Source organism: Aulostomus chinensis, chromosome 21 (genome assembly GCF_037954235.1).
Source record: "Aulostomus chinensis isolate RoL2024-O1b breed Wild chromosome 21, RoL_Achi_v1.0, whole genome shotgun sequence".
NCBI lineage: Eukaryota > Metazoa > Chordata > Actinopteri > Syngnathiformes > Aulostomidae > Aulostomus > Aulostomus chinensis.
In genome coordinates this window covers 7,199,147-7,216,537 of record NC_141340.1, presented here as the reverse complement: position 1 = coordinate 7,216,537, position 17,391 = coordinate 7,199,147, and the positions used below count along the sequence as shown (strand labels likewise).

General features: G+C 40.3%; 1 protein-coding gene across 5 annotated transcripts in view; it reads left to right on the top strand.

The window, feature by feature from the left end:
• Positions 1-17,391, top strand: part of malrd1 (MAM and LDL receptor class A domain containing 1) — a 55,785-nt gene that overhangs the window by 13,657 nt on the left and 24,737 nt on the right. For 4 of the 5 annotated variants that reach the window (XM_086191366.1, XM_086191368.1, XM_086191371.1 and 1 more), the window contains 9 exons: positions 708-887; positions 1,158-1,314; positions 3,655-3,811; positions 3,892-4,002; positions 5,041-5,254; positions 5,358-5,605; positions 8,055-8,343; positions 13,868-14,113; positions 15,849-16,006. In XM_086191366.1, the coding sequence (XP_086047492.1) occupies positions 708-887; positions 1,158-1,314; positions 3,655-3,811; positions 3,892-4,002; positions 5,041-5,254; positions 5,358-5,605; positions 8,055-8,343; positions 13,868-14,113; positions 15,849-16,006 (1,760 nt within the window). The remainder of the gene's footprint in view (positions 1-707; positions 888-1,157; positions 1,315-3,654; positions 3,812-3,891; positions 4,003-5,040; positions 5,255-5,357; positions 5,606-8,054; positions 8,344-13,867; positions 14,114-15,848; positions 16,007-17,391) is intronic. The other variant, XM_086191367.1, reaches the window with a different exon arrangement.

The window sequence follows — 17,391 nt, the reverse complement described above, 5'->3', positions numbered from 1 at the left end:
TTAATTATTATGCCTCTGTCTTTAATTCCTTCATTCTGTGGGTGAGGGTATCGTACCGTTTTAGCTCATGCAAACTATTCTCTACTTCACTTTATCCTTGTGTTTGTAAGTCATCATCATATTATGAAATAGTGCTATCTTTAGCAGATTGGCAATTTTTTAATGGTAATGTAATTAAATTTAATGATTTAACAATAGAGCAGCTGCTGAAAAGATGAATAACAGCATTAGCGCTCTAAAAATTTAACTGTACTTCCTCAAGTGTATACTGCCACCAAGTACTCTGGGTTACTTGGTTCCCGAATATGGATATGTATTAAAAATTGGCCTAATATAGGTCTTTAAGATCCCCCGGCAGTCGTCAGGATCTAGATCTATAATTAGCAGGCCTCTGAAAGTAAATGTTTTGTTCTTTGTCGTATGACATGTCTTTCTATTAAATTTCTTCAAAATCAGCCCATTTGTTGTTTTTAGGTTTCCTAATAAACAATCATTCACCAGTGATCACATTACCATCCTGGCGTAAAAGTAGAGAAGAATTTATACAGCATGAATGAGCCATCCTAATCACTGAGACGTGCCTAAAGCCGCTGAATAATCGTCAACCTTGTGATGCTCAGTCTACACATGCCTGGTCTGCAGCTGTTATGTTCTCCTAAATTCACCGGTGCTGTAAACTTGTGTTTGCTACTTGTACCACGCTCCAGGAGAGCTCCCCCCAGCCAATGCCACTGTTCCAACAGTGACCACCCCAGCCCCCACAGTCCAGCCCCACACCTGCCCTGATGGAGAGTTTGTTTGTGGTGCACATGGCGAGTGTGTTCCCCTGGTGAAAGTGTGTGACTTCAGGCATGATTGCTCTGATGGCTCAGATGAAATGCATTGTGGTAAAGCATCGTGTTTTCTTTCATGAGAATTTCTGCAGTCCCTGAGAGGCGAGTGAAGAAAAAAAAAACCTTTACACAAGTTTATTTGTTGGAATACTAATTTAGGCCACAAGAGGCTGAAGTGCTGCGCCGTTCATGCTCTAAATAGGATCACCAGAAGTTTTTTCTCACTTGCCTTTCTGGGTTTCCCTGCACTGTTTTAAATATTGCATTATCATTGCTTTCCCATCCTCCCTATTCTCTTAATCTACAGTTTTTTTCTTTCTCCAGTGGCCGACAGTTGCAATTTTGAAGCCGGTGAAACTTGTGGCTGGAAGAACATGGATCCATCCGTGGTACCGATCCATGCATTTCGCTGGTCAGCTGACCAAGGAGAAAGCATTCATAATGGAGAGCAGTACGATCGTCCCATTAATGACCACACCCTGTGAGTAACATCGGAAAAATACATACTGCTGTAACATCTTTATCGATAGAACAGTCAATAATTTTCACACAAAAATGACGAATATTTTCTGCTTCCAGCTCATCTAGTGAGGAAAATCTCACTGTCTTGTATCAGTTAGTTTAGTTGCGTGTTGAGGATTTGCATTGCTGGTTTCTTCTTTGTTGTTTTTCTTCTCCAAATATCCACATTTGGCTCCATCTGCCTCCACCGTCACAACATAAAGGCGATACTTGTAAATTGAATATTGTATTGATTTAACGCTGTTACAGACCAGTAGTCATCTATGGCGACAGAATATTAGAATGTAATGAATTTGATTTTCAGACAGTATTAAAGATTCATTAATTGATGAGGAAATATTCAGATGTGTGATAAATTATATGACGTTTCAGCAAATATCTCACATTATTTATGAATTTAGAAATATCCCTCTGTTCTTGTAATGTGCCTCACTACAGAGGAGCTCAATAACAACGAATGTCAGTAGAAAATAAAATTCATATGCTTTGCTGTCCAAATTCGGGGTCACATTTTCCCCTCTTTGATCCATTTTCATTCTTTGCTTCAGTGAAACTAGACATCTGGTGAAAACAAATGTACTATATGGCAGAGGGAATATGTCCCATCTAAAGCTGAGAGACAGTTACCCGATTGTCCTTATGTATGTTTTATTGAGTGGACACTGAGAGCAGAAAATGGCATCGCACTTTGACCACTACATTTCAGTAATTTCAGGCACAATCTTCTTTTATAACCTCTCTGTCTGCCTGCAACTCTCCTCTGACTCCTGCAGGAGCCTTGACTGCTGCTGAATCGATAAGGCGTGAGTGAAATGGAGAAGGGGAGCTGTGCCTTATTTAAACCGAGCACAGCCACATCTCTTATGGGAATTTAATAAAGTGCAGAGGTTGGAGTAGATTTATGTATACAATTGAAAGAATGAGGATACAGATGACGCTAGTGATGGAAATTACATCATCTCAAATAATGTTAACAAATGATGAATGAAATTTAGAGCCCTTTAACCGACATCTCGGAGAAGTCCTTAAAGAGCTACGTCACCCAGTTTTGTTTTGTTTTTTGTCTCGCAGGTATTCACAAATAGATGTCTTGAGGTCACAAAGATTTTATTTCATAGTACCATCTCTTTTTTTATGACTCGGGTATTCAGAAAGAACCAGGCACATATATTTTTACTCAAAGCTAGTCGCGCCCCGTGGCTACTATTAACGGTCAACGTTAAATCTGTCCACAAACGTCCGTTTACAAACTATCACACTGCACATTAGCTTTCAAAAAATGTTTCAAGAATTCAACTGCGCTATGTTTTGGCTTCTTCCTCGTGTCCTGCTCCACCCTTCCGCCAAGTTTCGTGGCCTCCTTATTTGAGGTAAAAATAATACATTTGTTTCTGTAGCAATTAACCCAGCAAGTGCAAGTCAATGAGCTTTACATCAATAAGAGACAAAAAAAAAAATGAAATGATAAACCCAAGACAATAAAACAGCAGAGTCTATACTAAAGTAATATATCTCAAACCAGCAAATTACATAACAGCAACAAATGTGTCCCTAAAATGATTAAGAGTTCATTTGAAGCCATCGACTGAATCAGACGTTCCAGAGGCGTGTACAGCATCTCTGTAATTCCTACTATAGAGAAGGTTTAAGACACCTGAGTTTGAGGATCTCGGGAAGCTGGGGCATACCTAACCACCATACAGTATCATATAAAGTAGTCAGGATTTCTGTTAGAAAACAAATCCAACAACAACTGGGTGTTTGTAGTGAACAGAGAACACTGAAGCCTTCAAAAATCCTGAGAGGACTTTTCTGGACATGTCAGAGAAGTTTGATCAAATTCCTTGAGTCAATGAAATAATTGAAAGAAAAATCGAATAATTTTGAACAGACTTGTTTTTTGTTTTTTTTTATTTAATTCAATCTATTTTTTGCAGTTGGGAAGAAAATGTATGTAAAGACTTTAATGATACTATGTTCACGTTTTGTATCCAGTTAGCCTCCTTAGCAGAGGTATGCACTAGTTTAGCTCAGTGATATAAAATTCACAAAAAAGTTCCTAATGCTTTATGTGGGGGAAAAAAAAGGCAAACATCCAACCAATCTTAATCTGTACACCTTAATGTTTTATTTCAGTTCACTCACCTATTACCTCAGAATATAAGAGGCGTTTAAAAGCAGGTCACTCACACACACAACCAGGACAAAGCAAGCAAATTCAGTTACTCTGAAATCAGTCACTGGACTCGTAAACATTTTGTAGACATAATTCTGACATTGTTGTGTATTTGTGTCACAGAGGCAGCCCTGAAGGTTGGTATATGTACGCCGACAGTTCAAACGGTGGCTATGGTCATACCACAGATTTCCAGACGCCTGTTATCTCCTCCGTGGGGCCCCAGTGCACCCTGGTCTTTTGGTATCACATGAGTGGATTCACCATGGGGTCGCTGCAAGTGAGAAGATCATGCATATTCAACAGGAGAAGTCATCTCGTTTACTGCGCTCATTTTTATTCTTCTTGCGTTATTTGCAGGTGTTGATGAAATATGAAAACATCACACATGAGGTTTGGTCTCAGACTGGTAACCAAGGGAACAAATGGAGACGAGGAGAAGTATTTTTAGGATTGTCAAATAAATTCCAGGTGTGAAAATGATTTGGTAATACTTCAAAATATTCCCAGATGTGTGCCAAGAGGTTCTAAAGCAACTTGATATTATTGCAATAACATTTGATCTTGTAGTTTTTTGTGAATAACAATTATGGTAACTGCTCTCATAATAAAAGCCTCTTATTTATTGACAGATATTGTAATATGACTCATGATTTGAGTTGGAATGGTAATGTTCGAATTTTATTTTCAGCAGAAGCAATACAAAGATTGTGTGATTTTTGCAGAATATTGCACTTGGTAATCTTGTTATTTCAGTCATATTCTTATGAATTGTGTGGACCAATTAAAATGTCACAATGACATAAAAGGAAGGAAAGGAAGGAATTTAAACATTTGATATTTCACAAAATCTATTCTCATCTGTAGTAAAGACTTATTGGTCGGTACTGCAGATCAGAGGCCAGAGGTCAAATACGTTATTTAAATCTATATTCAGTACCAACTGCTCAGACTCCTCTTGGATTACTCTGCTCCTCATCAATGTAAGTGCCTAATTTCAGGAAAGGCAGAATAAACTGGACACTCAGGCAGGATCAATGATAAATTGATCGAGTCTGATTCTGTCTAATGAGCCTTAAGTTGTGATTGTGACAGTGGCCCTTGATTCTTTTAATGGTGTCTGCTGGTTGGGGTTACTCCAGGTCAGCATGACCACACCAGAGACCCAAGACTCTGTGTCAGCCTTGGTGGCTTTATTTCCACGGGAGCAGCCGTCTCTTTGATCAAATATCATGGCCTTTACAGATTTTCAGTGATGCATATTAAGATTTGTCAGAGCAGTCAGATCCATGCTGATGGTCAGGCCCTCTCACGCTAAGAGGTTTATCTTCAAGACTTTATCTAACAGAGTTCTTCATCAACTGACTTCCCCGAGACAATATCATAACTCATTAAGACAGTAGTAAGCGGCTCTTTAGTTTCACCTCACTGCCTCAAGATATTTAGCATCCATGCTGGTGTTATCCTGGTGTAAAAATTCAAACTGATCTTAGTTTGCTCTTGTGTCAGGTGGTATTCCGAGCTAAGCGAGGGATCAGCTACATGGGCGATGTGGTGATAGATGACGTCAGCTTCCTGGATTGCTCCCCTCCGCTGCCTTCAGGCCAGCCATGTACATCTGAGCAGTACACCTGCGCTAATGGCCACTGCATCCCGCAGGACAACCTGTGTGACTTCATCAACCACTGTGGGGACAACTCCGACGAAGACCCCTACATCTGCAGTGAGTCTTCCTCTAATGTCTCACTGATGACACCCAGCAAAAAAATAATTTCCAGATAATTGTTCAGCCTGGATTGACCCCCTTATTTATTGGTCTCTTTTAGAAGGCTTTAGCGGACGCTGTAATTTCGAGTTTGACCTCTGTTCCTGGCGCCAGTGCCGAGAGGATGACTTTGATTGGCTGATCAAGGCTGGCAGCACTCCAACAGTTGGTACTGGGCCATCTACTGACTACACCCTGAGGGACCCCTCTGGGCATTATCTCTACCTAGAGAGCTCTTTCCCTCAGGCAGCTGGAAACACCGCCCACATATCAGGACCCATGCTAAGCCACAGGAGCTCACAATGCAAGGTCAGGCCAAGGTTAAGGCAAGTCAACAGACTGCAGTGAGATTCAGACAATAGATTACTGATTTGGGAACTGTTACTTGATCAATGCTGCAGAGTTTTGTTTAAGTCAGTGAGGGTTCACAGCTTCAGCATCCTTTGATTAGCACGTCTACACTGATGATTGAACATGAATTCAGCAAAATGCTAAATCAGTTTAATCTTTAACAAAAAAGGGCATTTTCTTAAGAATAAGGAAACTTTTTCATGAGTTTCTGCATAAACAAATATAATCTAATAGAATGTGTTTTTATAAAACTATAACCACTAAATCAAGAGGGCACTCAGACAGCACATACCTCCGCCAAGGAGAAGTCAGCCAAACCCAAAATATGCCTTTTTTGTTGTTGTTGTTGTTGTTGTGTTAAACCTCTACCCTAAAATTTAATGAGTCCTTCCTTGACCCATGTTACACCCCTCCACCAAGTTTGGTGAAATTCAGCCTCATGGTTTATAATCCTGCCTACAGACAAACAAACAGGTAAACACCACAGTAAATTGCTGGAGGTAGCAAGAAAAGATTTTTATAAAATAAATAGAATAAAAGATTAGCACACCTCTGGTATCTCTTAGGCAAACTGTATTTGATAAATCAAATTGGAAAACTTGCGACAGTTAATTCAACTTTAAATGGGGGGAAAAGCAAAAGTGTATTTTTATATAGGCTACTAAAAATACTGGATACTGGTTACTGTACAAACTATGCTCTAATACCCTTAGAGGAAGCAGAATCAGTGTTGCAATCGGCTATAAAACTTATAGATGTGACACCAATTTCAAGTAAGAAAATCCGTTTTCTTAAGGGAATTTACATAAAGAGCTGAATTCACCACTTATTTGATCAAATCCCAGCCGATATGACTGGATACTTTCAGCAGCATTTGAAAATGTGTGAAACTCATTAGTCCGGTTCTGTTTGTGTGCGTGTGCGTGTGTGTGTGTGTGTGTGTGTGTGTGTGTGTGTGTGTGTGTGTGTGTGTGTCTGTTTGTGTGTGTGTGTGTTTGTGGTCTCAGCTGTCACCCTGACATGGTACCGGGAATGATCTCTTGATTGATTGATTGCCCAGTTTGCTCTGTGCATTCTATCTGTCTATTCCCACTCCTGAGCTGTCAATCAGTCACAGAGTCTGAAAAAAAGGCACCAATTAAACTAAAGGAAGGGAAGCGAGGGGGAGAGAAGAGCAGGTGTGGTTGTACTGCTGTAGCTCATGAACATGCCTCAATTTAGACAGAAAACCTATAAAACATATCTCAGCCTGGTGATGGACAGACACAATTTCTCTCTAAGGACTTAAGAGAAAAAGTACATCAATTTAGTGACACAATTAAAACTTAAATTGCCTTTTATATGCCCATAATTTTGGTTTTCCTTTCAAAAAGTGACACAGTTGGGAGAGAGTGCAGTCACTGTGCAGAGGAAGACTTCATATCAGCAAAGACAATAAAAATCCACTTATGTAAATGTTGAAATTTGAATTGCAATACTTGAAGCATAGTGAGATAGTAGTCCCTGCATTCTTATTGCAGCTCTGTATTTTTATTCAACTGCAGAGGAGGCTAGAAAATCAGTCATTACACAGGAATTCCCCTCTGAAATTATTTCCAGATCAATGTGACTGTTGTGGCTATCCACAAGTAGACTCACTACACATGTTTAGACCTTATTATCCCAAACATAGAGAATTCTTTTGGTGCTCTTTTGGATATTTTATGATTAGAGATTAACAATGCCTTTTACCATCTCATATGGTGTGAAGTAAAGACACACAATTGTCTTTTGGCCCATCAACACCTTGGAACCTAACCATCTCAGTCTGCCTGGCAAAAAGATACAATTTTTTTTTTCCTCTCTTAAATGTGAATGTCGAGGATTTACTGGACATGATGCAATACTGTAGCTTTACAGCACAGTAAGTTTACCTAAAGCAAATCTTCACCCAGGAAGTGTTTTTTCCCCCTCACAAATAAGGTGCATTCAACTCACAAATAGGTTTTTTCACTGCTCCAGAATGTGGTAAAAGCTAGCCAAAGCTAATCTATGGAGCGAGTAGTTTGGCACTACTGTGAATGAACAATGACTCTGAAGGGTTATAGTTACTTTGTTTTTAGCTCAAATCAAACTCTGTGTGGATTACTGAGTATAGATTTAGATAAAGAAGATGTGGATTATAGTGGATGATCTGAATGAGAGTTTTAAAATTAAAATCAGTATTACTGTTGTCTGTAGTTGGTGGCCATGGGCCGCCATTAGCTTCAAGCTACAGTAAGTATGCATGCCTAGGATAGCAAAGAACATAATCCTCTGACTTTGGCTAAGCTCTGCACTCTCCCTTCAAAATAAAAATGAAGGGTCTCTGTGGTAATGTAATTGAGAAGATGTGAGAAAGTTTATTTTTCCTGTCTTTTTTTTTTAGATGCGTTTCTTCTTTCACATGTCTGGTGACGGCATCGGCACCCTCAGTGTCTTCAGGAAAAGCGAAGGGCATCTTCACCTCCTGCTGAACCTGACAGGAGACCAGGGCAGTTATTGGCAGATGAAGGAGATCCATCTGAGCTACACAAAAGACTTCCAGGTTACGTTTGAGGGAAAAGTGGGCCGAAGTCCAAAGGGCGACATCTGCCTTGATGACATCACCTTTTCTCCAGGGTGTCTGCTAGCTGCCTCAACTGGAAAAGAGGTCACGCCTCCTCCTCCTCCTGCAGGTACACATTGCTCTTGATTTCTTGCTGAGTTATTGTCTTATTCATATTTTGTGGCTGCTGCTTTTTCTTTATCATAATTCAACTGTGTCTGACCTCTCCTCCACTTTGTCAGTTTCACTATTCTTCTTATCTTTTTGGATTCTCTTATTAGACACACATCAGTCCTCTTATACCTTATGTGAATTCATATTTCGCTGTCCACTTTTTGTAATTGTAATTGCTTTGTTTCTGACCTATCCATTGCTCCCTCAGCCAGTCGGGTGGGGGGGTATGGATCTCTCTCTTAAGAGGAGCTCAGAGTCTTTGTACCACAGACTAATTAGACAATGTGACCTTTGAGTTTCAGTACAATAAAAACCCAAGCACAGTTAAGCCCTGTAAGATAAAAGGTGACGGTTCAACAAGACTCTGTCCTTGCTAATCTAACATTTGCCTCGTTCATGCTGTAAAAACTAGAATTAAGAAAGTCTGAATATCTGACAAGGACTGGATACTCTGATGGAAGCTCATCTACTGTGTCCTGTCTGGAAAGTAGTTCAAGAAATAGATCTGATTCTACAATTACAATGTTGAAAATGATATTTCACGGTGAAAGTTATGTAGAAAAAGGCTTGTCATAGTAATGCCTGTAAATACTTTTTTTGGAGTAAAGTGTATTTTAGTTTTGACGGAAGTATGATAACACTTTCCCCTCACTACCATTCATTACGCTAAGCTAACTAGCGGCAGCTGGTCTCTGTGGGTCAACACAGAGGAGAAAGGTATCTGTCTTCTTGTCTGGCTCTACAGAGGATGGAAAATAAGCTTATTTCTGAAAATGTTGTCAAATTCCTTCTAATGAAAGAACAAGCTGGATTAATTTCAATGTGAAAGTAAGGGTATTTGGTACTGTACCATTTTTTTCTAAGTTAATCCAGCCCAGTAGTTCTTAGTCCTTGGTTTCCAGGAGAAGCAAGATTGCCAGTGTGAGCCGATTATGACTGTCGTGCTCCAAGTGCCAAATTAAATTGCTTTCCTGATTTATGAAAGATATTACATCACTAAGTTACTGATAACTGGGGTTTTGATGGCTTTCATTGTAATTGTGTTCTCATATGGGCAATCACCGAATTATTGGCTGCAGGGATATTACAATCTCAATTTTCAAGGAAGGAACTGGCAGTTTCAGTTATTGATGCTATATTCATATAGAAAATAAAACTATACTAATCTTCAGGGTGTTACTAAATTTGAGGACTTTAACCATATCTGTCATTTATCTCTGGGTAAAAGTAGTTCAAACCTTTAGATTCTAATAAAAGACAGTTTCTTCCATATTCTTCATGACCAAACTGCCATCGCTAGCGTCCTGTTTCAACTTGTATCATGTTGATATGAAGGACAGGAACAATAAAACACTGTTTGATGGGGATGAAAGCCTCCATCAATGTTCTACAAGAAAATAGTGCCTGAAGCTTGACTTTACCAATGACCTCCTATATAAATAAAATTGACTTGACTTGACTTATTGAGCCAACTGTCCCATTGGGTTTGTCACTGTCTTTTTGGGCACTGAGTGACATTACATGAACCCATCCATCCATTTTCTACTGCTTATCCTGTTAAGGGTCACAGGGGGGTGGAGCCTATCCCAGCAGCTTTTGGGTGAGAGGCGGGGTTCACCCTGGACGGGTCGGCAGTCCATTCCAGGGCCAACACATAGAGACAGACAATTATTCACACTCACAGTCACACCTACAGTCAATTTAGAGTATCAATCAGCCTCGTCCCCTCTTGATGTCTTTGGACTGTGGGAGGAAGCTGGAGTACCAGAGAGAACCCACACAGGAACAGGGAGAACATGTGAGGCGACAGTGCGAACCACTGCAACACCGTGCCACCCTCATCACACAAACCACACCGTTGTTTTGTCTCCTCTGTCTTAAGAGGTCTTCAACTAAAAACTCCTTTTCCAGGAAAAACCAAAAGAAAAGTTCAAGAGCTGATTCACTGCCATTGTCGCTGTGACTGTAATTGGCCTATTAAATTTGTGATGAGTCTTGTATTGGTTGCTTGGGAGTTTCTGGATTGGTTTGCTCCGAGAAGGATGAAAACAAGCTCCACATGGCTGCTGCAAGATTCTTCTTGTCATTTTGAGCTGAGCTGGAAAAGCTGCTTTCATACTGATTGAGCTTCCTCAAAGCTGTCTCTCCCTTTCATTATTTCACAATGTGAATGCCTCTGTTGGCGTTAGTGCCAATGGTGAATAGTTAGAACCCTCATAGCAGGAAACAGGTTTGTGTGTTAATGCTTTTAATTACTTTTTAACATCTTACCACAAATTTATTCTGTTTCCACATTTGGATGTTGAGAATCGAAATTGAGAAGGAGAATGTACAACACTAAATATTTAACCATATTACAATTTTCTGGCATCTCTGTTTCTGATAACTGAAAACCTGGATAATTAAAATCCCTGTAATCTGTACGGCTTGATTCCAGAAAAATGTAAAGTCATGTTAGTCACGCTTAATAAATGGAAGAAGCAAACAAAGTAATTTTTACAAGAGATAAACCATGATGAAGAGATGGAATTTAGAATCAATAAATATTAAGTTATCCATTTAAAGAATGATTCAAGTCGTTCTGCATCTCTGTCTGTTCTCTATTTATATCAGCGGGAGTTGCATCATCTTAAATTCTCCATGTTATCTACTGGTATTGATTCATGCGGTTTTGACTTGATTTATCTAGATTTCAGGACATAATCAGACTCTGATGACATCAATGTGACCAAAAGTGACCTCAATATGAGCACATTTAACCAGAAATACTTTAAGAAAAGTGCTTAAGAAAAGTACATACAGTGTACTGGATGGAGTATTCATTGATGTGAATGTGCACGACACTTTGGATCAATTTTTAGTTGTTGTATATTCCACTGCTACATCCAGATAGACTGAAAAAGTTCAAATGGGTGCATATCATTAGCTTTAGTGGAGTAGTCAGCAGCAGCTGTCATAGCTAAGGGTCCATAAGCAAAGATGAAATGCAGAAAATGTATTTTTGCTTTTTTTCCCAAATGCGATAGGACAGCATTATTATCCAAGCATGTAGAGGCGGAGCAAATAGAGCAGGATGGAAAGAAAAGGAGACGTGCATGTAGAGAATGGAGGTATGTAAAGTATTTCTTGAAGGTGAAGACAGGGACTAACGTAAATGCCCTGATGGTGAAATAAAGTTCATCCCTCCATTAAAGGAGCCGGGGGGAAACCTGTTCTCTCTTTCTCGTTGGCAGCTGCAGGTTGTGGAGGATGTACAGTAATACTGATGAGGCTGACGACAGCGGGGCTTGTAATTATGTACTGAAGCCTCTCATGGGCATTTTCTTCCACTGGTTAATTCTATAATACCGTCCTATTACATGACAGAGTGAGATCTGATACATGCCGCTTCAAGCTCAGCACACATAGCTCGTGTCTTCCAGTATGGCTGGGCTTTTCAGCTTTAGAAACCTCTCTTTCTATATGCTTTAAGCACAGTGCACACCTACTAGACGTCTTCTTTTCACTCATGTCATTTTCATTTACCTTGTAGTACATATTAGAATAAATGGGCAAGATGAAGTAGAAATTGAAAGATAATGAATAATAACTTTTGCGATAGAAGGAACCGCAGATCTTGAGCAGCATCCTTGCACTAGGTGGCAGTGTTTCAAGCAGGATAACAATGAGGACAGTGGACCCCTGCCTGGTGTCAAGGGCGCACTGCACACAGCAATTTTGGAGCCCTATGTAACCTCAAGATAGGATCTAGAATAAGTGAAGAAAATATGAAGAGAAATTAAACATGACCTGAGGCCTCAGTAGGCTCCACCCCAGGTGGTGAGGCAGCTTCACAGTTTGGAGCTCTGGCTTCCATGCCCCCTATGTAGCTTTGAGGGGGCACATTGCTTCTGGTCCTGTGCATTTGAAGAGGAACAAAGGATTAGGAGGGACTTATACCCCTCTCTCTTCTTTAATTACAGAGACCAACCCACTTCATCACGCCTCATCTCCCTTTCTAACACTCCCGTAAGCCAAGCACTGACCCTGCTGGAATGCCTGGCACCAAAGGAAGCAGATTCCAGCCTCATCCAGCACCACCACCCAGTGATACACTGATTTGGGCTTATAGCCTCCTGCTCCTTTGTCTTCTAAAGCCTCTTAAAGAAAACCTGATGCTTAATGCAGATGGCATCCTCACTCTGGAGTTAACTTCTTATGCTCTGAAGTTACTTGTGCTGCAATTTAATCTGGTGAAACATACTCTGAAACAAACTAGTCGCTTTTATTGCGTTGGCTATACAAATCTTAAATTAGTAAGTAGTTTTGAAATACATTTGTCTTCTTCCTTGCCAACAGAAGATCAATACCCACCCTTAACTCTGTATGATGTATGGTGTCAACCACACGCTGGCTTGTGTAGTTTAGCACAAAGACAAACAGGAAACAGAAGGAACAGAACAGCCTGTCTGATTCTGTCATAAGATAATAAGATCTGCCTTGCAATTGATTAACATCCTAGCTCTGGCTTCAATGTGCTGTATGGCCTGTGATCTTTGTTACCTTTGGAGCTAGGCTAACTGCTTTCATGCTAAACTATCTATAAGCTAACAGCAGTTGTGGCAAAATTATTAGTATTTCACTGCTGGAAAGACTGTGTGTCTGTAAAGCAGAAAGGCACACATATTTTCACCAGGTGCCATAGGAAAAGTGAAAAGTTGAAAACTTACAACAACCAGAATGTGCTTGGCTTTTGGCTTTCCAGGGCTATTCTGAGGCATTGTTTTGTATTTGCACTGTCACAAAACAGTTTCTATAATAGTCAGAAATGGGATTCACCCTGCCGGGTTTGGTGACAGAATGGCAGGCTGTTTAAGTTTGGGAGCGGTGACAAACTGAGTGGTTTGTCGAGGCAGGTGTATAAAAATGCGGAAGTACAATCTGAAATTCCAACAAGCCTGTGGGGACTTCTGGGTGTTGTAAAATACTCCAGCACAGTGCTCCAATAATCAATTAAGTTCCCTTTATTGCCACAAAGACGTTTTTCAGCAAGCTGCCCTCCTTCAGTTTTGAGGCAGGTCACTCACAGGTGATTCTTATTGTTAATCAGACTGCAGCAGTAAGATGTACTCATAAACCATTTTGTGAGAAAAACTCACATTAACGGGACAGAATCAACTATGTGTGCACCTAAAATTTTCTTCCCATTATTTAATTATACAAAGCTGGTTGAAATTATATATTCCCAAATGTCAAGCTGTTCCTTTAACATTTCAAGCTGTTGTTGTGCCCCCCCCCCCCCCCCCCCCCGATCCTGACATCTGACTCCTAGGTCGCTATCTGCAGAATAAATGTGTCAGTATAATTGGCAGCAGACCCAGGGACAATGTCAGCCTACCCTGTCCTTCATGAGAAACCTATTACTGTGCTAGCAGAGTAAACACAGCCCTGTGCTGGTATCGTGGAACATGTCTGAATCATATTCACTGTGTTATTTTCAGGGTCTTGTCCTGTTGGCTTCCTTCCTTGTGAAAATGGCCAGTGTTTCTCTCAAGGGCAGAAGTGTGACTTTAACGATGACTGCAGCGATGGGACTGATGAAGAGGATTGTGGAACCTCCTGCTCCTTTGAGAGCGGTCGATGCGGCTGGAAAAGCTCTCTGGCAGATAATTTTGACTGGTCGTTGGGAACCGGATCGGTCCAGAGCATACGGCCTCCATATGATCACACTTTGAAGGATGAAAACGGTATGTGCTCACCCATTTAAATTCAAATCTAATTTAAAAGTAGTTTAAAATCCTCCTTTTCAAATAAATCTGAAGTCTCTGAATTACCATTGTATAATTGAAGCAGTGTACCTTCACGTATGGGTTTGCATAATCAGAATGAATGAGACTTTTTAACTTTCACCTGTTAAACACAAAGTTTTATGACTTTACACAATGTTTAATTCATGTGCTACTTTAGCCATTTTAGTGATAAAATCAATGAGTAAGTGCAGCAGATGAAGGTTCCAAGGACGGAGGCTTCTCTGGCCTGTTATTCAGTGCAGGACAATAAACACACAGAGCCGGTATGGAGGTGCTACTTGGTTGCATCTAAAAATATGAGCTTGCTTAGTTTGTAATGATCCACATGCAGTAGCAGCAACCATAAATATAAACCAAATTACCAGAGTGGCAGTAGCCATTTTGAAACAAAGAAGCCATGCAGATGCATTTAAGCATAGTTAACGAAGGGGTCTTGCCTTCTCTGCTCATTTGGAAATGATTGAATCCAACAACCCAGGTGTGGTGGACTGAACACGCTTTCCCTTGAACAGTGGAGAAGGAAAGCAAACTGCCTCCGTCGAGCATGATGAAAGATCATAAATGTTTGACTATGTTTCCCGCAGTTTCTCATAAATGTCCTTCATTCATGTATAACACAATATTCTTAGCTGAATCAATTCTTTAGATGGAAAGAAATATTACTGCAATATATATTACTACAATATGGTATTGCACATTAATATACTGTATGTGCATTGCATGTTCTCATGGTATTGTAACGTGCTCCCTATGATGTTGCTGAATTAAAACAGTTCATAGAGATATTTCTTCACATGTTAGACAAAGGTCACAAGTTCAGCTGACATTCATATTTCCATACTATTGCAGCCTCTCTGCAAACTTAGATTTGCTTTGGCTTGTAGTTGTAGCTATAAACAAAGATATTTAAGTAAGTACTGCAGAATTAAACAGTCTAAAATTATCAAAAATAAATGCCTTGGCCTCAATCCTGACCAGTCACCACCCCAACTCAAGCTTGTGCAATGGGGGCCTCCTTAATAAGTAAGGTGGTTGCAGTCCACTGTACATGGCCCAGCAGAGAATTTAGGGCTGTTCTCTACTGTCGCTGTTGTAAACTACTTTCATCTCGGGGGGGCCCTTTCCAGACAGAAGTGCTTAATTGCCTGGTTCACTTGTGCTGTTATAGTTCCCATATTAAAGGTGCACCGTGGAAATTTTCAGTAAAAAATACTTCATTGTGTGAATGAATTCCCATCCTCACAAAACATTTACAAAGCCAGTTCTTAAAATATTTTAACTATTAAGTAAAGAGTTTAGCAGGGTATCATGAGGAAATTAGGATAAAGTAATATTAAATTCAACACGTCAAATATTATTCTTTATTCTGAGTCAGATATGGCATCTATGTGTGTATATCTTTGGGTGAGAAGACAAGCAAGGTGTTTCCATTCATCATTCTCTCAGGTATTCAGCTTTCTCTGTGAGCTCGACTCATCCGTGGAATAAGCGATCAAAAGTCAGTGAGATATCAGGAGATGTGTCACGGATTACTGTGTGACCTGTAGCCCTCACTCCCCCAATGCACTCTTCAGGACTTTGCTGTAATTTGTCACCGTCTTCAAGTGATACTTATCAGTTCTTCTCTGCTTGGTCTCCCATGTCACTCCCCCATCGCTGCCTCTCTCTGTAGGTCATTTTGTCTATCTGGAAGCTACACCAGTGGGATTGAAAGGCGATAAAGCTCATATTAGGAGCTCTGTGTGGAGAGAGTCGGGCGTCATCTGCAAGCTCTCCTTCTGGTACTATATTTCCCACAAGGCCTCAGGAACCATCCGTGTGCTGATCAAGGTAAGTGATTCAGATAAGTTTGCGGATAATCATAAGAAAATATAAACCTCTGCAGCCTATGACAGCTTATAAAGCTTATATACTCGTGGCCATCAAGTGCCGACAGAATTAAAGGCCGATTCTATTAAATCAAGTTAATGTGGACAGTAATCACAATGTTTTAATGCTGCTGTCTTATGCTGTAAGTAAACAGGGGAAGGGGAGATGTGCTGCCAATCTCTGCTAGTGTTAAATCTGTAGGGGGGGTGGGATGTGAGTGATGAGGGTCACGGTCACCCCTCAGCTCAGATCAACCCCACCCTACCATCTGGGTGCACACCAGCATGCGGCAGCAGCTCTGCCAGTTCTCAAGTCTTCTTGCTTGTTAAAGCTTCGGGCCATCTAGTTTGTGTATGCATGGTTGAATTTCAGTGATTAAGATTTCTGCTCTAAGCTTTCTGCCATTGAAATTCTGCTGTGATTTACTCCGCCTCCTCCCTATATTCTCAACTTTTGTTCTCTACTCATTTAACTTTGCCAGCTACGACTCAAGGTCAAGGTGCAGACATGAGGAGATTCAATCTTCTTAGTGTGAATGTCTAGTAAAACGTGTGAACGTGCGTGCCTCTGCAGGTCTTTCTCACATATTCGACAGTATGCTCGGCACGTGAGCAATTGTCAGTGCGTCCTTGTGTATGATGCACAAACTTTGTTATTTTTTGAATTGTAAAACAGGTCAGCAAGTCATCATGTAAATTTTACAAAGCACTTTTTTTTTTCCGTCTCAGACAGTGAGAGGTGGCATCCTGAAATTTACATATCATATGCTCTCAGAAAAAAAAACCCCGACAGGTAGTTTGTCATGCTGCAGCTGCCGAGTCTTATTAGAACTTGTGGTATGACTTTTTTTAAGAGAGAAAATCTATTTTGTAGATACGTTCTCAGTCAAACACTCATGAATGAGTCATGATGCTTCATTATCATCACACTGTAAGTTTGAGTCAGCCTCACATGCACCATCCTGCCGCTATGTTGAACAATGACTGATAAAACTTGTGTTATAAAACTCTATTATAGTGATACCTTACATATGCATGCAGGCTGTGGTATGATGTGCACATTATTGCAGTTTCTATTAAGAAGTTGTCATCCATATATAGCAGTTGAATGGAGCATTGTTAGATTCTTCTTTATTAGCATATTGCACAAACTCCTCAACCTTAAACCACCAGTAGCTCCAGTCAACACCACTCTGTCAAATTCATTCCTTGAACCCACTGTGTTTTTGATGAAAGTGCCTTTAACGTTTCTGCTGCCTCATTTGAGCTGAAGTGTCACCTTAAACTGGATTATTTTATAAGCATGAAAGATTATAAAAACAGGATTAAGGCCTCCTTGACCGCTGA